The sequence below is a fragment of the Leptonychotes weddellii genome, chromosome 8 (genome assembly GCF_054177405.1).
Source record: "Leptonychotes weddellii isolate Sample4059 chromosome 8, ASM5417740v2, whole genome shotgun sequence".
Lineage (NCBI taxonomy): Eukaryota > Metazoa > Chordata > Mammalia > Carnivora > Phocidae > Leptonychotes > Leptonychotes weddellii.
The window spans coordinates 82298118-82321861 of record NC_138376.1 but is presented as its reverse complement, the minus strand read 5'-3'; the positions used below and the strand labels follow the sequence as shown (position 1 = coordinate 82321861).

The window sequence follows — 23744 nt, the reverse complement described above, 5'->3', positions numbered from 1 at the left end:
GAAATAAGATAATTTCAACTAGTCTTTAAACAAAGAACACAAACTCTAAATGTGTGATATAGTTAAAGCAAATGTTAGGAGAGTGGTTCTGGTATTCCATCATATCGCCACAGAACTCTTCCTTCCCATTAACTAAGAAGTGAAACAGTGGGGCTAAGATAGGACCGGGGGTAGGACAGAGGGCTGGGGACCATATGTTTTCTTTAAGGTATTCCTAGCTGCCATGTAGACAAGTTAAGAGTTTATCAATCCTCCCACTCTAAGAACCACCTACTAAAGCCCCTCTACCACTTTTTTCTTGAAGCATTAGCCCTCTAAAAACAGAGGGCCACCTCCAGGCTCATTCCCTTCATTCCGGACCCAACATGAGTATTTCAGAGCAATGTCTGGTAAGTGACGGGACTTGATCCCCTTGCTTGGTGTTCTCAGCTCCCTGCTGTCCAGAGGCCGGCACATGAACGCTGGCCCCCTGGGAGCATGTGCCACATTTGGATGTCACTCACTATGGCAGGCTCCTCTCAGCACTGCACCTGAGCCAAGCCAGCTGCCCTTTGCGCTCAGGCCCGCCCCAGGGCCTTTGCTACAAACGTCCCCCCTGCATTGGCGTTTAGGCATCACTTCTCAGCGCTTACAAGCAACAGTTGAGTGGCTTGCAAACATGCAGGTTTTCACGTCCATCCTCTAGGATGAGGGTTCATTTACTGGGCTGGGGTGGGGTGGGCTCTGGAACATGGATCTTAGGTAGCCCAGGGGATTCTGATGTAGGCCGTCCTCAGCAGGACTTCCCTAGGCCCACCCCCACCCCCACAGAGATCAATCTACTCTCCCCCAGACCCTCATGGCACCATACTCCTCTCTCAAGCCTTCCAAGAGACCAGCGCTGAGGGGCGACTTTACATTCAGTTCTGTGGATATTTGATTAATGCTTCTCTGACACCAGACTCTAAGTTCTATGAAGGCTGGCACCAGATCTGGCTTTGCCTGTCGTTGAATTTCTAATATTTAGCACTGCACTTGGTATGAGAAAGGTTGTTGAATGAATGAAAAAAAGAAACATTAAAATTTCATCTCTTCCTCCCAGTGGATTCTGGTACTTTCCTCCTCCCCTCAAGATCCCTTCAATTTTAGAATCACTGCTCTATTTCTGTACAATAAGGAGAAAAATTATATCTAACAGTAAAATGATACTTAACTCTATTTTGAAGTTGTACTTATGCTTTTACTATAAGTATGTATTTACAGATATATACTATTTTTTAAAAAGATTTATTGATTTATGAGAGAGAGAGCTTGAGCACGGTGGGGAGGGGCAGAGGGAGAGGGAGGACCTCGAGCAGACTCCGTGCTGAGGCTGGTGCCTGATGTGGGGCTCGATCTCTCAACCCTGAGATCACGACCTGAACCGAAACCAAGAATTAGATGCTCAACCAACTGAGCCACCCAGGCACCCCACAGATATATACTATAAATAGTGGCTCACCTTCACTGAAATCTGACTCTATGCCGCACAATGTTCTAAGTGCCTTATGTGTTCATTTAATCCTTGCAACAACCATATAGAGTAAGTACCATTATTCCCCCCTCTCTTCTACAGAAGGCAACTGCAGCTCGAGAGATTAAGCTGGTCCTCAAGGCGGACAGCCTGGCCCCGAGGCCCACTCTTTAATCAATGGGCTGTTCTGCCTTTGATGAATGGACACGGGCTCCGTAACTCACCCTAAAACACATGGCTAAAACCAACAAACAATGATGCAATGCTAGTTACAAGGGTTTCTGGGTCACAGGGAGAGAGAGCTCCAATACTGAGGAGGGTCTCTAGTCACTCATTCATTTGTTCATTCATTATTTTTTCCATCCAATCATGCATTCATGCAACTCGTGAATTGACTGAGCACTCAATGTGGGTAAGGCATTCCGCTGTACATCATCGTAGTGCGCACACGCTAGGTCTGGTGCATGATGGCATGGTTGATATCGCAGAGTCTTCTGATGGAAGCCTTACAATACTACGATTTTACTGCTATCACTGATACTGTGTATACAGCATTTGGCTTGTGCCAAGCTTCACTTTCAGTGCTTTTCATGGATTAGCTTATTTTGCCCTCAACAATGCTCTGAAGGAAATACTATTTTCCCCAATTTGTAGATGAGGACATTGAGGCCCAGAGAATAAACCAGGATTCCAGCCCAGGCAATCTGACTCCACAGTCCAAAATGTTTAGTCTTGAGAAAATACACTACATCCTTACCTTGAAATCATAGAAGTTATCAATGAGGGTTATGAATCTTCGAGCTTGTGTCCTCTTTGCAAGCGTAAATTGTGGAATGTTTCGTAGGAATATTGTATCAAAATTCTTTGACAGTTCCAGATAGTCACTGGCTCCAAGTGGCTGTAATTAAAATGAAAATAAAGACTAGAAAACTGAAGTCAATTCCGGCGGCCCTGAATTTGAAAACACCTCTTTTTCTAGGTCATGGTCTGATCTAGGTGGCAGCTTTGGGGTAACTTGACCAAATGGAGCAGTGTTTTCACTGCGGGCTAAGGATGGTGTCTACTGTAATTGTAATAGTGATGTAGAAAAGGGACAAGAGAGAAGATGAGGGGTGCCATGGAGGTGTGGGGAGGTGAGTAAATCAGAGAGTGAAGCTCTGGGGTAGTGGTTCCCTCAAGGGAGAGCAGCTCTAAGAAGGATGCAGCAGTTATGAGACCCTGGGCAAAAGATTTTCTGATGAGTTCATACTGAAACATAGTCTTTATTTCAAAATCTTTTTCATTCAATGTGAACTACAGTTGTTCAGGTACGATGTAGTGAACATGGATGGCTAACTTCTGTAGGAAATGCCAGAGGGTTTAATGACCAGAAGCAGACAGAGACCTGAGCATAATTTGGTGCAGCACTCTCCCTCTTGATGTGAGGAGGGTACAACACTCAAGGTTCACAAAACTATCCACAAAGGTGCCACCTACAATGTAAGGCACTTGTCCCTGAAACATGAATTTAACTCATGAAAATTATGAAAACTATCTGCAAACACATTCTTTGGGGTTAAGAACATTCCCAGCAAGCATTACCTCTCTTCATTTTAAGTTGCATGTGGATGATGTTTCTGGACCTGCTAGAGTGTGGACAAGACCGGGGCCTGAGTGGGCCAGGAGCTACTCTGAGGTACCTCTGAAAGCTCCTGGATCACCAGGACCCATCCCTGGGACACAGATGGCTGAGCCTCCTCAGTTTCTGGCAGAATCTGTCAATACTCCTCCCTGTCCAGAAATGTCTCCCTCACTTGGGGAGTCATTTGCATCAAAACTTCTTCCAGAAATGTAGATATGGCTAAGTTCCTGGGAGAATTAGGGATTTGTGAGGAAGGGAGACCATCATCCCCACTTCAGAGCCCATCCATTTAAGCCTACAGTCTCCTAACAACCAGCTGAAACCAGTCACACTCAGGAAAAGAGACTTCTCATGGAGGTGTGGGGAGGTGAGTAAATCAGAGAGTGAAGCTCTGGGGGAGTGGTTCCCTCAAGGGAGAGCAGCTCTAAGAAGGATGCAGCAGTTATGAGACCCTGGGCAAAGGGTAGGAAACGGGAGAGAGCACAAAGAATAACCCAGCTTCTTTGTAAATCTGCTTAGAGATGTCCCTTCCTCCCATCTCCTCTCACCCACCAGGTAACAAATGGGGCCGGAAGAGGGGACTCTTGCTTTCCCCCTTCCCTCCCCTGGCTGGTCAGCCCTTACCTCCAGACCTGGTGCCTGGCCTTACCTGAGACTCTCCCACTCACTGGGCCACAAAGGGACTGGAGTGTGGGGTTTGTTGGTTTGTCTGTTTAACCTTGGCTCTCTTATGAGGGAACCCTGCTGTTAGGCCTGTTACGGACCAGGAGTGAATCCTCAGTCTGTTACTTATTAATGGTACCTTTGGCAAGTCACATCATCTTTCTCTTCCTTTAGTTTTCCTATCTATAAAACGGGAGTTTGATTCCTAGCTCACGGGATGGTGACGATTACATGAAAGAATATGTGTAAAGCCTTTAGCACAGTGCCTAGGGCACGCATTACACCCATATCACTTTGGCTGCTTTTTATTTAGATTATTTTGAGCCCAAAGGATTAGGATTAGGCTCAATACTGACAAGTTGAGGATGTAAAGAAGTGTCGTTCTCAATAGGACCAGTTAGTTTTGTTCCACCACTAGCAATATCCAAAACCCTAAATCAGTCTTTGTGCATCTGCCAGTCCTCAGGGTCACAGCAGGGACCAACGGAGACTGTGGGATCCCACGTAAAGAAGACAACTCCCTACGGCGGGGGGTGGGGGGGGCAAGATACGGCCTCTTCGGATAAAAAGCAAAACTCCTACAATAAGACACTCAGGCTCTGAGGGTGACACACACCATGTTTTTGAGATCAGTTAGAATTTAGTGTCTCATCTTTTGTAAATCATAAAGTATATGTAAAAAAAATGTAAAAGCTCATCTTAGGTATGTAGTTATGTATAATTAAACTCGTTCTTTATGCACGGATGTGATTTCTATCAGTATAACTACATGCCCAAGGAAGATCATCATCAGGAGCGCCCTGAAGTGCCTGGGGCAACTGAAAATCAGGATTCTGCCCACTCAGCTATTTTTACAAATTATATACCTTTGTCAGTAGGTTCTGCATTTGCCGTTATATTAGCAAATATCCCCTTCCTTCACATCCCTAAAACAATTATGTGCTCATTCACGTAAAGAAAATTAAGCTTTATATAGTTATCTATCTCCTTTAAAAACAATGGTGATGGGAGGCAATGAGGGGTTACTGTTCTTAATGGATCCCGAGTTTCACTTTGGGATGAAGAGATTTCTAGAAATGGACAGTGGTGATGGTTGCACAACAATGTGAATGTACTTAATGCCACAGAACTGTACACTTAAAAATGGTTAAAATGGCAAATTTTACATCATGTATTATTTTACCACCACAAAAAAAAAGGCCATTAAAACTAAGAAATGTTATTCATTGCCAAAGAAATCCCAATTTAGGCCACCAAAAAAGATAACAATATTACTTTTTTCTTTAAAAACATAAAAAGAATGGGGGCAACTGGGTGGTGCAGTCAGTTAAGCATCCGATTCTTGATTTCAGCTCAGTCGTGATCTCAAGGTCATGAGATCGAGCCCCTCCTGGGGCTCCGTACTCAGCAAGGAGTTTGCTTAAGACTCTCTCCCTCTCCCTCTGCCCCTTACACTCCTAGAATAAATAAATCTTTTTAAAAAACATAGGAAGAATGAAGTGTATTAATTGAAGGACATCTTCAAGGAAATCTGCTCCAATAAGATTATATTAATTTAAAATATGAAGTTTTTAGAAGGTATCTAAAAGAGTGTTTTCTTATACTGGCTTTGATGTTGAAGTATCCAAGAAGTGACAAACTTTCAGGACTGATTCTGGTGAGAGATTGGGGGTTTCCTTATTACTCAGAAGTGCTATTCTTCATTACATAAATAAGTCAAACAACTGTGGGCAAAAACCATGTTAAGACACTTTGGACTCATTGGTCTGTCACTTCCAGTCATGTGACCTTGAGCAATCCCTCTGAACCTCCACTTCCTCATCTGTAAATGGGGGATCATGGCAGGACATGTCTCAGGTTTGTCCTGAGGCCTCGCTGTACTGACTGCATGTAAAATCTTATAATAGTGGCCGTCACACAGTAAGTGCTCAATAAATGCTATTTACAGAGTTTATGTGAAAAGCAAATGAAATGATATATGCATAGTACCTATTTGGCATACAACAGATAGATACTTAATGAACAGTAGCTATTTTTTTATTAACTATCAAATAACCTTTTCCTGAGCTCATGAGGCCAGGCAGCCTAAATGAGTGAACGATTTGGCTGACTCCAGTCTGCTTCTGCCTTTGTACTCAGGAGGTAAAAGCTCTTTCCTCTGCTCCTTCCTGCTGTCTCCGGTCTACCAAAATATCTGCCAGCCAGGCGCCTTAGCCCTCCATGAAGTCATTTATAGATGACAAAAATAGCGTCTGTCTCAGGCCCTCTCCCTCCCACTTTTTTGGTAATACCATTAGCACCACATGTGGGGGAGGGCCCCAGGCCCACAGAACGAACAGCCCCTACCCCAGCACATGGCACATTGGAAGGGCTTCATCTTTACGGAATGAATTAGTGAATGAATGATGCATAAAACACAACATAGCCCGAGGAGCAGGCTTATTCCTTCTTTTATATCCATTTGTCTCCAAAAACAATTGAACTAACTACAAAAAAAAAAAAAAAAAATCCCACTCTTTCTTAGTTGGCTCAAACTCCCCACTCCCAAGGCAAGTCTTTGTTGTATAACCTAGTATGTACGTAGGAAAAGTCTAGGAAGATATAGACTAAAAATGTTAACAGCAGTTACCTTTAGGTGGTGGAATTAAAGATGAATTTTGTTTTTTTGTTGTACTTTTTTGATTCCCCACTGCTCCCCGCCCCATGAATTTGTGTTACTTACTTTTAAACAGCAAAAACAATAATGCTTTTTTGGGGGGGTCATTTTTATAATGGGCATCTTATCACTTACCTCACACGTGTGAGATCATAACATGAGTTGTGTCATGGACATCTTTTCCCCCAAGGTTTTCTTAAGCTATAGAAGTGGAATTTTTTCAGGGACATTTAAAAAGAAAATAAAACATAAGGCTGAACATATATTTTCTCCTTTACAGTGTGACAAAAGCATAAAGGATTTCATATTTGGGGTAAAATTTGACTTCAGTTATACAGTTACGTTCAGCTCATGCTGCTTTACACTAGCAGAGCAAGAGAGAGAGGGGATGAGGTGGATAGCAGCATCCCCCAGTAGTTCACAGTTAGCTCTTGCAGCCAAGCACCAGACTTGCCCAGATCAAAGGCGTAGTGACGTCACAGGCAGGTAGATATACTCCCATTTATATCATGTCTTAACCTGAGCACATTTTCCCCATGCAAGCTGGATGACTAACTAGTGTGCTGTCCGTATCCTTTTCTCCACAATGTCGGACAGTCCCCAGGCCGTCTGTATACGTACACTGCCTCTGCTCCGTTCTCTGTCTCTCTCCCCCTTCCGGCTCTCTGAGGGAACCTAGGTTAAGCTGCATATTCTCCATTGCTTTTATCCTTTATTTCCTATTTTCCTTTTTTCACTTCTTCACGATTCATTGTGGACACTTTCCTCTGACCTATATTCTAGATCCACTGTATTTCTCCTTAGCTGTGGTTTATCTGCTCTTAAACTCATCCATTGAGTTATTTTGGTTATTGTGCTTTACAGGTCTAGAATTTCTATTGATTCTTTTCCAAAGCTGATTTTTCTCACTTTATAGTCTCTAGACCCCTACACTTAAATTTCCAAGCCTGTCTTTAAAACAAAAAACAAAAAAACAAAAAACAAAACCCTCTCTGAATATGTAAGCTTAGTTGTTTAAAATATGGACTCATAATTCCAATACCTGGAGTTCCTAATTTTATCATTTGTTCTTTTTGCTTGTTCACATCCACAGTGTCTTATCTCCTCATATGTTTGGTTATCTTTGTGTATTGGATTTTATCTTTGAAAAAAAGAATACTTGTAGAAAAAAATCCAAGTTCAAGGCTTGAAGTACTCTAAGTTACTCAGCTCACTGAATTTGACTGAAGTCCATTAGAGAGCTGGTTGACTTCTGGCTCACACTTATTCCTAGCATGCAGTCCTTCGGGGCTCCATCCAAAGTGGGGGACAGTTTACTGGGTTCCCATCCTGGACTGGCCCTAAACTCTGACTTTTGTCCCACTGACCCAGTGAGGCTGCTAAAGGCTCATTTTTTATAAGATTGCTAGCACTCACCACTATCCATGTCTTCCTCCCCTTCCTGGGCACACAGCTAGACTATATTCCTCATACTCTTGTGTTTAGTTGTGGCCATGTGATCAGGTGCAGGCCAGTGGAATGTGAGAAAAAGTGAACAGCATGGCTTCCTGATCTGGCCCACAGAATCCTCACTTCCTTTACTCATCTGCAGGCTGAACAGATGGGCTCTGAAGACTTGAAAGAGGGCTAGAAGCACAACAGGTACAAAGCCTGGTTCTAAGAAGGACGGCATGAGCAGTGACCTGGCCAACCTATACTGGATGGTGATATGAGCAAGAAATATTAGCCTACACTAATTCTGATTTCATCCATCTTCCTTCATTGTCCTAATGATGGAGTTCACCATTATTGGACATGGAAGACCTTCTGACATTCCTATGTGTATAGGATTCTTGTTCACACAAGACAGTAACTATCAAAAATTTCTCTTCAAATTTTCTTCAGATTATCATTAAAAATTTTTATTATCATATTCCTTTGGCCGCAGCAACTTCTTGCTAGACACATCTCCAAAGGCAAGGGAAACAAAAGCAAAAATAAACTATTGAGACTTCATCAAGATAAAAAGCTTTTGGGGTGCCTGCGTGGCTCAGTTGGTTAAGTGACTGCCGGGAGTCCCGGGATCGAGTCCCACATCGGGCTCCCTGCTCAGCGGGGAGTCTGCTTCTCCCTCTGACCCTACCCCCTCTTGTGCTCTCTCTCTCACTCTCTCTCTCAAATAAATAAAATAAAATCTTTAAAAAAAAAAGATAAAAAGTTTTGCACAGCAAAGGAAACAGTCAACAAAACTAAAAGACAATCTACAGAATGGGAGAAGATATTTGTAAATGATATATCAGATAAGGATCTATAAAGATCTATAATGAACTTATTAAACTCAACACCCCAAAAACAAAAAACCCAATCAAGAAATGGGCAGAAGATAGGAACAGACATTTCTCCAAAGAAGACATACAAATGGCCTACAGACACATGAAATAATGCTCCACATCACTCGGCATCAGGGAAATACAAATCAAAACCACAATGAGATACTAACTCACACCAGTCAGAATGGCTAAAATTAACAAGTCAGGAAACGACAGATGTTGGCAAGGATGTGGGGAAAGGGGAACCCTCTTACACTGTTGGTGGGAATGCATTCTGGAAAACAGTGAGGAGGTTCCTCAAGAAGTTAAAAATAGAGCTACCCTATGACCCAGCAATTACACTACTAGGTATTTATCCCAAAGATAAAATGTAGTGAACTGAAGGGGCACCAGCACCCCAATGTTTAGAGCAACAATGTCCACAATAGCCAAACTATGGAAAGAGCCGAGATGTTCTTCAACAGATGAATGGATAAAGAAGATGTGGTATATATACACAATGGAATATTACTCAGTCATCAGAAAGGATGAAATCTTACCATTTACATCGACATGGATGGGACTGGAGGGTATTATGCTGAGCGAAATAAGTCAGTCAGAGAAGGACAATTATATGGTTTCACTCCTTATATGTGGAATATAAGAAACAGCACAGAGGATCATAGGGGAAGGGAGGGAAAACTGAATAGGAAGAAATCAGAGAGGGAGAAAAACCATGAGAGACTCTTAACTATAGGAAACAAACTGAGGGTTGCTGGAGGGGAGGTGGAGAGGGGGAGGGGTAACTGGGTGATGGGCATTAAGGAGGACACGTGATGTGGTAAGCACTGGGTGTTATATGCAACTGATGAATTACTGAACTCTACATCTGAAATTAATGATGTACTATATGTTGGCTAATTGAATTTAAATTAAAAAATTTTATTATCATTGGGTGCCTGGATGGCTCAGTTGGTTGAGCGACTGCCTTCGGCTCAGATCATGATCCTGGAGTCCCGGGATCGAGTCTCACATCAGGCTCCCTGCTCAGCGGGGAGTCTGCTTCTCCCTCTGACCCTCCCCCTCTCATGCTCTCTCTCTCAAATAAATAAACAAATAAAATCCTTAAAAAAAAAAGAGCTTACTGCTCATATTTAAAAAAAAAATTTTATCATTGAGGATTTTTAATCAGACACTGCACCTAGCCATTTCAAATCAAAGCTGATTTTTAGTGCGCCTGGGTGGCTCAGTTGGTTAAGCGACTGCCTTCGGCTCAGGTCATGATCCTGGAGTCCCGGGATTGAGTCCCACATCAGGCTCCCTGCTCAGCAGGGAGTTTGCTTCTCCCTCTGACCCTCTTTCCTCTTGTGCTACCTCTCATTCTCTCTCTCTCAAATAAATAAATAAATAAAATAAAAAAAATCAAAGCTGATTTTTAAAAAGTTATGTTCATGGAGCCAACTTTTCTTATTACAAATTTGAAAAGATTTTATTTAAAAGTTCTGTTCAAATTCAGTATTTGATATATTTGAAGTATTTTTGTAAATTTATTTTTCTTCTGATTATATCATAGAAATAAGGTGCTGACAAATTGTCTTATCTAGCCCTGTGCACCACCCAAATGGTATGTTGCCACAGGACTACTGATCCCTTTTCCCTTGTATTCAGTATTTAAGTGTGCTTGGCACATTCAAGTGCATTAAGTTAAAAATTCTCTAAAAAATTATGATAATTTTAAACCCATCTAAAATATTTTTGGAGAAATGAAGAATGCCTATGTGGGGCAGTCTGATTATAATAATGGCTCCATTTGTTTTTGCCTCCTTGTCAACATGCTTTGGATTGTGTCTTTCCATCTCTCCCATTGAGACATGGAGTCTGCCCAACTCTTCAATCTGGGCTGGACTTGTAATTTACCACGGTCAACAGAATAAGGCAAAAGTCACAATTTTCCAGTTCTGAGCTTAGGTCTCAAGAAGCTTTGAGTGCTTCTGCTCACTGTGTTGTAACAGCTAGGCTGGCCAGCTGATGAAGGAGAGAACATAAGGAGAGCCAGTTGTCTAAGCTGAGAAAGCATCTTAGGCCAGCCTACATTCAGCCCTCCCCACCCACCCACAGTGGATGAGAGAACCCAACCAAGACAAGCAAAGCTGACTGCATATGTTTAAGTGAATCCAAAATATACCAAAAAAACTTCCCAGTTGACCTGTAGATTAGAGAGCAATAATAAAATGCTTATTTTTTTAAGTCACTGAATTTTGGGGGTGGTTTGTTATGTAGCAATAGCTAACTGAAACACTATACTTTCTACAGTGAGATTTACTAGGAAAAGCCCATATTCTAAAAGTCCTTAGCAAATTCAGCACATGTAGAAAAATTTGTCTAGCTTTTGTAGCAAGACTGGTTTTACATAATTGATAAAGATACATAAAAACGCATATTGTCATTTTTTTATGTTCATTTCTTTTTTAAGATTTTATTTATTTGAGAGAGAGAGAGCATGAGCAGGGGGAGTGGCAGAGGGAGAGGGAGAAGCAGACTCCCCACTGAGCAGAGAGCCTGATGCAGGGCTCAATCCCAGGACCCTAAGATCATGACCTGAGTTGAAGGCATACGCTTAACCAACTAAGCCACCCAGGCACCCCAATGTTCATTTATTTTTCTTAATCAGTTTTGGAATTTTTATGGTGTAGTATAAAACTTATTTCTAAAAATAAAACTTGTAATTTACTGTATACAAAAACTAGAAGAAAATTATGTGGCATCCCTCTAGAAGAAAGAAGACATGGACCCAGTCAAATAAAAACAGAAAGTCAGAGAGAGAAAACAAGTTGACATGAAAAAGGAAACTGGGAGAGACAAGGACTGACTGCAATGAAACTAAAATTGTAAGAGCATTCCAACAGAAAAATGGATAAAGAATATGAATAGATAATTCATGGAACAAAAAGTATAAAAAGTCTAAGAGGCTAATAAACAAATGAAAAATATAGTCAAGCTCACTAGTAACCAGAGAAAGACAAAATAAGAATATCATTTTTCATATAGCAATTTTGCGAAGAAAAATAAATTATACTACTCAATGCTGGCAAGCAGGTAATGAGACATCCATTGTTGCTAAAAGAGTAAATTAGTTCAGTGGCTCCAAAAAAAATTTGTTGGATTGTATTAAGAGCCCTAGGAGAAGTCATAAACTTGACCCAGTTATTCTGTTTCTAGAAATCAATTTATAGGAAACGATCAGAAATTCAACCAAAGGCTATATACAGGATTATTTATAACTATGTGAACCAAAAACAACTTTAAAATATAACAACAGAGGAATGGCTCAATAAATTATGCCACACTGATATAATGGAATATATTACCAACATATAGCGATGTTCATGAAACATTTTATGACATGGAAACATGCTTATGATAAAAAGCTCAGTGAAAAAAAGCATAATTCAAAATTATAATTGTACTACGGTATCTATTTTGCTTAAAATATATATGTAGGAAAAAGGCCAAGTAAATATGTAAAAATGCTAACAACTGTTATCTCTAAGTGATATCTCTATCTCTAAGTGGTATCTCTGAGTGATAGACTTAGAGGACTATATTTTATAATATTTAATCATCTTTATTTTTTAGATTTTTCTGTATTTTTCAAAAGAGAAACAAAATATGACAAAAGACATCACAGAATGATGTGGCAAAACAATGCTGAAGATCTTTACTGAGTCCAAAGTATACTCTTTGTTTTTGTTTTTCAGCTATTTGATCCCCTGCATCTCCCCTAATAAGGAAGAGTGTGTAAAACAGTCACCGTACGTGCATATACTAAAGAGCTCGAGGCGCTACAAATCTATTCAAAATTACCCTTGCCACCCTCATTTACTCCACTGTATGAGACAGGGGAGTCCCCAAAGGGTCAGTACTCTCTTGTCCACCCAAGTGTCCGTAGCGCCAAGCAGACCAGGGAACAGGATCTTGCACAATACGAGTAAACAAGCAAACATATTCTCACCAAGTCTTCAGAATCAAAGATAACTCCTGACTGCTTAAAAAATACAAGTTTTGTACTAAATCTTACAAGAACTTGGCAAAACATAAAGACACATTTCTCCACTCTTTCGACCTAACACACCACTAAATTGCATGCACAGGATAACTACAGCAGTTGCAAGTATTTATACTTTTTTTGCTTTAGTTGATCCTTTTCCGTAAGTAAACCATAGCATAAGACACCTTCTGAAACCGTAATTAGTATTGTAAATTCATGCATTGTGTCCTATGAATAATTAACGCATGTGATTATTTTTGAGTACTAAATGCCATGTCAGTTGGTAGCATCCTTGAGTACGTTATTCTAGCTCAAAATTCAAGTAGCATTATCTAATGCAGCTTCTTCTTATGATAGACAATGATGACATTCTCCATCTTTCTACCTGAGCAATTAAAAAGTTTAATAGTCTTTGATGTGGCTGGTTATCTGAATAATTTTCTAAACAGAAACAATTAAAATCCACTTATTCGATGGTTTGTGCATTCTCGACTATTGTTTCAAACTCTTTGTTTCTGTGGAAACCTGATGAAAACTTAAAGAACTTTAAATCTATAATGAGTTTGCAAAGAGCATTTGTTTTCCTTAATTACCGTGAGTATACAGCTGGATTATATGTGGCACAGTTTCTCTACCAAACTTTGAGGAATAAAGAGCTTGCCTGTGGTCTTCTTTCTCCCGCATGAGAACCAGCACAGCTGTCCGCTGTGGTTTGACCCTGGTGCCGGGAGTGGGGATTTTCTCAAAGCCACACCAGTGAAATGCACGAGCCTTACCACCGGGCTGCCTTCTGCCCTGCAAGGAGCGGTTGATCCACTCCAGCACACACGAATGAGCTGTCAGCTTGAGTTTCTTTTTTCTCTGCCTGGCTAATGCTTGTTCTGCCACCATTATTTCAGCTCAAGTAGGATGATTATTATTTCAAGCGCTGTCGAGATCATATTGTCCTAAGGGTTACTCTTTATCTCTATAGACTCCTCTTTATAAATTCCTCACAGTGTTACCCTGATAACTCCTCATTAAACAAGTATGTGTGGCATCTTGCTTTGTGTACACAGAAATGACAATACCTCGTATCTCAAAGAAAAGTACTCTTTAATAGAAAAAAGCACTTTAACGGCATTAGGATGAATGCGTTCTTTTCAAAACAAACTAAGAATATCATATGAATTTGTTAAAACAACTATGTGCATCAAATCAGTAAAGTAATAATTGGAAAAACAAAGCACTGAATGGTGTGTATTTGTAGAGTACATAATTTCCCAAGATTGGTAATAAGGCCCCTTACTATGAGAAATCTCATTAATATGAAGTCTGTAACATCCAACTGGGAAATATCTCACCATTCCAGAAAATACTACCATCTCTTACACATTCTACTTTGGAAGGTGTTCTCTGGTGTGCTGAAGAAAAGTTTTACTGCTTGACTTATGGAGTCTCAATGGCAGGAGGCTAGTTCTACCCAAAACTACCAGATCTTTACTAAACTCTCTGTCCCCTCTATGGCCAAATACAGTACTCTTTTGGGGTGTGTCTTATTTTTAACAGAGTTTATAGAAACAATGATCAAACAAACAAACAAAATCAATGTGGCAAACCGAGGCGATTGCACTCTTTCCTCACCCTGACTTGACTAGCTTTGTGTATGTAATAAATCTCCAAATTCTGAAGATATCTAATTCTGGAGATTCCAGAACTGACAGCTTTCTTAAAACACAAACCACATCAAATCAGATCTATTAAGTGCCTGCTATATGAAAAGCACTGTGCTGGGTTTATTCCTGGGAATACTTCCAGTTCATTTGGGAAATAGAAACCCCAACAATTGGCACAAAGACATTTGATTTATTGCCTATAGACAGAAAACCAAAATGAAAAATGTGGAGATAAGTTAAAAACACAACATTAGAAGAATATGAAGAAGTAGGAAATCATTAGCATCATCATTATTACTAACAAGCACCACTGAATGTAAGCACCAATAAAGTTCCAAGGAAACAACATAAAAACTACAAAAGAATCTCCATGAGATGGTAGGAATTATTGAAATGGATTATACTAACAACCTGGGCTAGAGTAAACCAGATTATAATTTGTTAAATGATGAGCTGGCATCTGACTAGGATGGAGTGTTCAATTGTTTAATAGACATCTAAAACTTCAGTGGACTGAAGAGTTGCTCCTTTTGGAAGTGGGATAAACTGGGTTCAACCATGCCAAAGGAATTAACAACAATGAATGAATTAGTGTAGCTTAGATCCCTCCACTCAGAAAGACCCTCGATACTTCTGGAATTAAAAAGTCCTGCCCAAGTATTTTATTCTGCTCGTTTTCAATGAGAAAGCACCCTAGAGTCTATGAAGAACAGGTCTGCTGCTTTGGTTTTTAAGGCCGAGGAAAATGAACCTTTACAGCCTCCCTCACAGACCTTGGCTAACCTCATCCTAGAACCTGGCTTTCCCATGAGATTATTCAACCTGGCTAGACTCTCCTACTAGTTCTCAAAGTACCTAAAATCTCTGAGTTAAGGTAACAAGAGGTTTACACTTTAGATTTTTTTAAAAAGTTTATTATTATTTTTTTTAGTAATCTCACAACTCCAAGATCTCACATGGGGCTCGAACTCACAACCCCAAGATCAAGAGTCACATGCTCCACCAACTGAGCCAGCTAGGTGACCTTAAGCTTTAGATTTTATAAGAAGCCATGGGCACACTTCGGATTATGAGGTTTTATTTCTCATGGCTCCTAAAATTTGTTTAGCTTCAAGCCAACCCTAAGCAAATCAGGTTCTAGGAAAATGGGAACTAAACAAGTTAGTTGAACAAAGTGTTAGATCAAGCATTTAGCATAATAAGAGAACCCATATTCTTCATATCCAGAACACAGATAACATAACACTTTTCAAAAACATTCCATATACAAATGTATGTGAGTGTGTTGTAACTATTTCATTGGTTAGTTTTTTAAAGTTTTTGGTCAGAAGGTATTTAATGTGATCCTCTACTGATAATTAGCCATATATAATTAACCCATTAAAGTCATAAAGAATGAGAGAAAACTTCTTTCAGCTGCACAAACAGCTAGTTCTTTGAAATGACTAATCTAGACATTAGCAATCTAGCAGACACTGAAAAAAATATTGGTGGGGGAAGAAAAATAGCCCAACTATTACTAGAATTATTTTACAAACTCATTTATTAAAACAATGCTGTAACAACCCCCTTCTAATTTCCCACTGGCAAAAAAGATTTTATTAGCTAGTTTAAAACAAATGGAAATTTAAACATTATTATTAATGCCTCAGACATTATAATATCTGATTGTACAGACTACAGAAGGTAATAAATGTAGGTGGCCAAGGCTGAAATATGTTTCCATCCTGTTGTCTATTTTTGAATATAATGATTTTAATAAGAATATATACAGTAATGATGAAGTAATTAGTAACAACATGATTCTACCAAATTCACTGAAATCAGTAGCTGAAGACTAGCACTTGATTATTAACATAATCAAGCTATCCTGAGCATCCCCTCGGTAGAGGGGATGATTTGCTACATCTCTGTTGGAGGAAACTGTTATAAATTAGCCTGGCTTTGAGATCCAGAAGAAATTTGAAAGATTACTCCCAAAGGAGGTTCTACACCTTTGCTACTGGTCCTACATGTGCATTTGAAAAGAAAGGTCCATTGATGCAAACTTCTTCCTTTGGAAATCAAAATGAAGAGGCATAAAAAGTAACAACACACTATAATACAAGAAGAGGCTTTAGAATAGCAAGTTAACTTATTTTAGACACTTTTTTTTTTAAAGACTTTATTCATTTATTTGACAGAGAGAGAGATAGCGAGAGAGGGAACACAAGTAGGGAGAGTGGGAGAGAGAGAAGCAGGCTTCCCGCTGAGCAGGGAGCCCAACGCAGGGCTCTATCCCAGGACCCTGGGATCATGACCTGAGCCGAAGGCACACGCTTAACAACTGAGCCACCCAGGCGCCCTGCAAGTAACTTATTTTAAATTTAAGGAGGATGACTTCTGAAAATGTTAAAGTCTTATAAATGCGGAGATTTTGTTATTTTTGTTTTGCTTTCCTTGTGAGAGTTCATTGGGTCTCCCCAATCCTCTTAGACTTGGATATTTAAAAAGCCTAATCAGAGTTGGAAAAGAAATGGCTATCAAAGAATTATTCTTCCTCCCACTCTTCTGCTTCCCAAATCATGGAAATACTTGGTGAAAAATGCTAATTCATATTCTAAAGATATTAAAAGTTAATCAGAGCAAGGTTGAATGCTTCTCTGTGCTGCTGGATACACAAAGGGCTGAACCCCTCAAACTGAGTAGACCAATAGAATTTTTCATTCCACCTTCTTACCAAAAAGATAACCTTGAATTATCTGCTGCTCAAGTTTTATTAAAATATACAACATTCATGAGAGGCTTGAACATGAGTCTATCCAATCTCTAAGCATTTATCTAATCTCTAAACAATTTCTCTGGGTCAAGCCTGATAATACATAGAAAAGCTTACTCATAAAGTGCTTTTTTAACCTCTATAGCACTAGTTTCATTGAAAAGTGCTTTTTCATTATGCCTCCCACTTGACTATAAGAATCTGTGCAATACAAGTTAAACTTGTATTGGCAGCAGGGATAGTGCTGAGAAAGCCATGTGCTGGCATCTTTCAGAAGTCCCTATATGAAAGGTCCAAGTGCCAGAAAGACCTTCACTTCTAACTAATTTTCTGTCTTCTAACTTACTGAACATCTTTCCCCCTACTTGAGAGAAGGCTGAGAGCTGATATAATTGTTCAATTTAAGAACCTCACAGAAGTTTATGACATAGATTTACATATACTAACTTTTCCTTTCAACTTATTCTGTTTTCTCTTTGCCCTGTTTTAAAAAATAATCTACGTAATTCTATTTGTGAGTGTACATGTGTATCTGTAATACTTTTTGGAACCAAGTAAGGTATAAATAAATACATGCCTGAATTATTCTTTTTCTATTTGTTTTTTTTGGGGGGGAGGGGGAGAGGGAGAGAGAGAATTTTAAGCAGGCTCCACGCCCAGCATGGAGCTCGACAGCAGGCTCGATCTCACGACCCTGAGATCATGACCTGAGCTGAAATCAAGAGTCAGACGCTTAACTGACTGAGCCATCCAGGCGCCCCTCTTTTTCTATTTGTTTTTAAAGCTTATTTTGTTTTTAGTTTGCTTTTAAATAGGAAGCAAAAGGGCATCCAGGGAAATAAAATGTAAGAACTTCAGATACCAAACAGCAAGACCTCTTTCTTTTTTTAAAAAGATTTTATTTATTATTTATTTATTTATTTATTTATTTGAGAGAGAGAGAAACAGCATAAGAGGGGAGAGGGTCAGAGGGAGAAGCAGGCTCCCCGCTGAGCCGGGAGTCCAATGTGGGACTCAATCCCAGGACTCCAGGATCATGACCTGAGCAGAAGGCAGACGCTTAACCAACTGAGCCACCCAGGCGCCCTGCAAAACCTCTTTTAAGTGTGTTACTTAACTTAAACTCACTTATATGTGGAACACCACCAAACTCATAGAATAAAAGAACAGCTCTGTGGTTACAGAGGCTGGGAGGAAGGGAAATGGAGGAAGGTGGTCAAAAGGTACAAACTTTCAGTTATGAGACAATTACTCTTCTTTTTATCTATGTGAGACAATGGATGTTAACTAAACCTATTGTGGTAATCATTTCACAATATATGTAAATCAAACCATCATGCTGTACACCTTAAACCTTATAACGGTGATGTATGTCAATAATTTCTCAATAACACTGGGGGAAAAGATATGCAGAATAATTTTTTTATCTCCATGTAAATGTGAATAAGAATTTACATTTTACAGAGTTTTTCCATGTATATTAAGGCTGGAAAACAGTAAGATTAGGTTATTAAGAGCAGAGGCTTATTATATACGTCTACTAAGACCTTCTACAAAGTAACCTCCAAATCCCAAGATGTTACCAATCTAGTAAATTACTTCCATTTTTAAAAAATCCAAGGAGGCACCTGGGTGGCTCAGTTGGTTAAGCATCTGCCTTCTGCTTAGGTCATGATCTCAGGGTTCTGGGATCTGGCCCCGCGTCAGGCTCCCTGCTTGGTGTGGAGCCTGTTTCTCCCTCTCCTCCCTGCTCGTGCACTCTCTCTCTCAAATAAATAAATAAAATTTTTTTTAAAAATTCAAGAAAACGGTGGGAAATTTTAGTTGTTCTAATGTAACTTTGATTCAGATGTACTAGGACCCTAACTGTTTCCTTCCACTAAATCCCATGACGAGATTTTCCAATCCCACCCACACCCTTCATCTCTTCCATTTTCAATGTTAGTTTAGGTGATTTCATTGACTCCTTTCAACTTCAAAGGAACACATCTCTATAAATGACTTCCAGATCTGGATCTTCAGTCTTAGAGTCCCAGTTGTTTCTAAGTCCCCTTCTCCTACCTCAGTTATCTGTTAAGGGTCCTGCCATCCCTCTGGTCATCCAAACTAAGAACGTCAGAGCCCTAGGTGGCTCGTCCTTGGCCCTGGTACCTCTCTACATCCAATCTTACAGATTTCCCTCATATTCACCTTGTTCTTTCCAATCTATCATGTATACCTGTTTTAGGGGGCAATTGGGACAGAGATTCAGTCCATGCTCTGTTTGCCAAGCCACGGACCCTGGTGAGGGACAGCATCCATCTAAAGGAAGGACCACATAAAGGCATGATGTGCTCACTTAGCTCCATGCCCATCTTGGGGAGCTTTATCTAGTGCACACAAAGCCTCCATATATGGTAGCAGTGCAAAAGTCTTATACAACTTTGCCGGATTATCCAATATAGATCTGTTAAAAAATAATGACTAGTTTGTTTTATGCTGATGAAGGTTCTAATTTAAACTCTACTGCCTGATATGCAAGCCCCTTTATATTGACTTCAACCCATCTATCCTGCCTGAGTGCATACCACTCTCCTACATACAAACTAAATTCCACCCATGACCCTTAAATTCTTTGGAAAAAGAATTCTGGATTGTTGGGTGTTTTTTTCCTTTCAGCAGTTTAAAGATGATATTGCATTGTCTTCAGGTGTTCACTGCCTCTGATGAGAGGTCTTTAATCATACTATTGTTCTCCTGGCTGCATCTTTGGTTTTCAACAGTTTGACTATGATGTGCCTCAGAGTGATTTTCTTTGTATCTGCTAGGGGTTCATTGAGCTTCTGGGGTCTGTAAATTTCTATCTTTTCTTAAACTTGGAAAAGCTTCAGCCATTACTTCTCCCCAAATTTTTTTCTACCCCATTCTCTCTTTTCCTTCTAGGACTCTAATGATATAGTTTGATTTTTGATATGGTTTCTTAAGCAATGAGGCTTTGCTTTTTTTCCCCCCTCTGTTTTTCAGATTACTGCATAATTTCTATTGATCTATATTCAAGTTCACTGACTCTCCTGTTTTCTGCAATTTGGTATTAAGTACATATAGTAAACTTCAAAATTTTTAGGTCTAGAATTATCAACTTTTAGTTTGAGAATTTCCATTTGGTTCCTTTTATAGTTTTAATTTCTCTGCTAAGATTTCCTATTTGTTTATTCATTATCAGTATATTTTCCTTTATCCTTGAGTATAGATATAAAAGCTACTTTAAAATCCTTGCCTCTAATGTCAACATCTGTATCATCTCAGGGTCAGTTTCTGTGATCATTTCTCTCTTAAAAGTGGATCAGATTTTCCTGTATCTGCATACATCTAGTAATTTTGGATTATATTCTAGACATTGTGAAGGATATATTATTGGAGACTTGGAATTCTTTTATATTCCACCAAAACATACTGATTTTCTGTTGTTGCTATTTTAGCAGGTAATTAACTTGGCTAGTCTCAAACTCCAAACTCCAAACTCTGTCTCCTCCGTGATGGGCAGCAACTGAAATCTCTGTTCAGTATTTTTAGTCTTAGTTGTACATGTGTAGTTCACAGGTTGGCCCAAGATCTGGGCAGTCTCTGTGAAGAGTTTTGGGCTCTTCCTCTGTGGTTCTCTCCTTTCCACAATTTTCTTATTTTCCAGCTGCTATAGTCAATCTCTTCTCATTCCTCAGGCCAGGAATACTGCAGGTTTCTACTAAGTTTTAGATGATCCATATGAGAACAACTGTGATCTGTCCTCTGGCAAAAAATTATAAAAATAAATTCACCAGCATCAATCCTCTCTTCCAGTGTGGTCTGTGCTCCACTTTCTCCCTGTTTTGGTTGCTCAACAGTGCCTTCCAGAGTTATTTCTTAGATTTTGCCCAGAGTTACAGTTACGATCTAAAGGTGGGTTGGGGACACCTCGGTGGCTCAGTTGGTTAAGCATCCAACTCTTGATCTCAGCTCAGGTCTTGATCTCAGGGTCATGAGTTCAAGCCCCACATTGGGTTCCATGCTGGGCATGGAGCCTACTTAAAAAATAATAATAAATAAAAGTGGGTTGGTCAAATAGGTGTTACTCTATCATTAATGGAAGTAGAACCCTCCTGAGTCTTCCACTCTCTGAATATACTCTGTAATTTCCTACGTCTGTATTTTTCAGAAAAACACAAAACCTCAGAGGAGGAAAAGATCAAAGGTTGCCTTCATGATCTGTTATTCTTAGAAACAACCAAAGAGCCACCCTAACACTCTCCCCCACTTCTCCCACACCAGCAGAATCTTCAGCCCTCTAGCCCTTAAGGCCTAGTTCCTTTTTAATTACCCAAAGCATTCTGCTCTTACTGATCCTGCAGTACTAATTATAATCTACCTCACATCCTAATGGTCTATGTACTGATGGTATTTTCTAAATTAAGACTGCATGACTGTAGAGACTAATTCTTATTCATCTTGGTACCCCGTGCAGCACCTAGAATGATGTCAGCCTTCCATTAAGTACTCAGTAAATATCTGTTGAATGACTAGAAAGAAGTACCATAAAATATAAAAAGGGTAGGCCTCTCTCTGTTGCCTTGCATAAAAGGTAACAATTATCTAGCATGTTGGTTTATTTAACAAAGTTTTCCTTCTTGAAAGGAGGGCATTCCCAAGAGGAGATACTATTTGCTGACCCACTGGAACATGGTGGTAAAAGTTACAAACTTTCCTAGAGTATATGGCCCCATTAGTCATCCTATTACTTTATGTACCATAGTCCTGCTCAATCTAAAATGACTTTCTGTGGATCATGGTAAGAGGTCTAAATTTCTCTGCCTGATTTTTATGGAGGATCTGTCTGAGATTTTCATTCTTATTTCCCTTTTCTAACATGTACCCTGCTCTCATTAGGCAAGTATCTTCTATTCTTCCTGAAACATTCAGTGCTTGGCTTCAGCTCATGGTTGAAATACTTTCACTCTACTCATCTAAATTCTTTTCACCTATCAAGGTCAAGATGAAGTTCCTCCTTAAATCTCATGTCTCCTCAGAGTCTTCCCAATCCTTACTCCCCTTACTTTTAACTCCTGATGTACTCATTATATGTACTAATGAGCACAAATCCTCAAAATAGACTGTTATAGCTCAAACAAAGGGAAGAAGTTAGTTGATCACATCCCACATTTTGCAGATGAGGTACTTGGACCCAGAGAGGTTAAGTGATCTGCCCAAGGCCACTCAGCTACAAAGTATCTGGATAAGGATTGGAATTCCTATCTCTTGATTCATTTGGACCTCTTTCCACTCTACAACATTGTCTGATATTTGTTCATGTTATTTCCTTTACTAAATTATAAACTCCTTGAAAGAAACTTCTTATACTTCTTTTATATTCCTCATAACATAGTGGCATACCAATATGGAAGCACTTAAGAAATAGTTGCTGATGGGGCGTTTGGGTGGCTGTCGTTAAGAGTCTGCCTTCAGCTCAGGTCATGATTTCAGGGTCCTAGGATCAAGCCCCACATCAGGGTCCCTGCTCCGCGGGAAGCCTGCTTCTCCCTCTCCCACTCCCCCTGCTTGTGTTCCCTCTCTCGCTGTGTCTCTCTCTGTCAAATAAATAAATAAAATCTTAAAAAAAAAAAAAAGAAATAGTTGCTGGCCACTGAATCAATGTAACAATCTTGGGAAAGGGGGAGTCTTACACAACATATATTTCTTGATTAACAATAAAAGATAAAAGAGCTAAGTAATATTTGATCCTAAAATTCACAGAAATCTTACAATTTTTTTAAGAAATCTTTTTTTTTCAAAGATTTTATTTATTTATTTGAGAGAGAGACAGAGAGAGAGCACGAGTGGGGTGAGGGGCAGAGGAAGAAGCAGACGCCTTCCTGAGGAGGGAGCCCCATGCGGGACTCGATCCTGGGACTCTGGGATCATGACCTGAGCTGAAGGCAGATGCTTAACCGATTGAGCTACCCAGGCACCCCAATCCTACAATTTTTTGATACTACAACTCATTTCTAGTTTTTTCTCAAAATCTTTGCCTGACTTGGTATCTTCACCGAGTTATTTTAAGAGACAAAAATCATGTATCCTAACAATTCTCAAACTTTTTTTCTATAAAATACATTTCAAAGTCATAATATATCTAACGAGATATAGGATATATCTTACTAAATATCTAATTAGCATTGAACTGAGTAATCACTAATTCTGAGTCAACTGACCTAATCCAGGGAAAAGTACTACAGAGTATATCAAATCATGTGTTTTGAGGTGGGAAATAGAAAAACCTGAAAATTAAAAATCAAAGAATTACTTATCTACACATTCAATGCAATCCCCATCAAAATACCATCCACTTTTTTCAAAGAAATGGAACAAATCATCCTAAAATTTGTATGGAACCAGAAAAGACCCCGCATAGCCAGAGGAATGTTGAAAAAGAAAAGCAAAGCCGGCGGCATTACAATTCCGGACTTCCAGCTCTATTACAAAGCTGTCATCATCAAGACAGCATGGTACTGGCACAAAAACAGACACATAGATCAATGGAACAGAATAGAGAG

The 23744-nt window shown here is 39.6% G+C and overlaps 1 protein-coding gene across 3 annotated transcripts in view; it reads right to left on the bottom strand.

Annotated features, from left to right (window-relative positions):
* AFG1L (AFG1 like ATPase) overlaps nt 1–23744 on the bottom strand; it is a 233769-nt gene that overhangs the window by 11126 nt on the left and 198899 nt on the right. For all 3 annotated transcript variants that reach the window (XM_081828769.1, XM_031023890.2, XM_031023891.2), the window contains one exon: nt 2250–2390. In XM_081828769.1, the coding sequence (XP_081684895.1) occupies nt 2250–2390 (141 nt within the window). The remainder of the gene's footprint in view (nt 1–2249; nt 2391–23744) is intronic.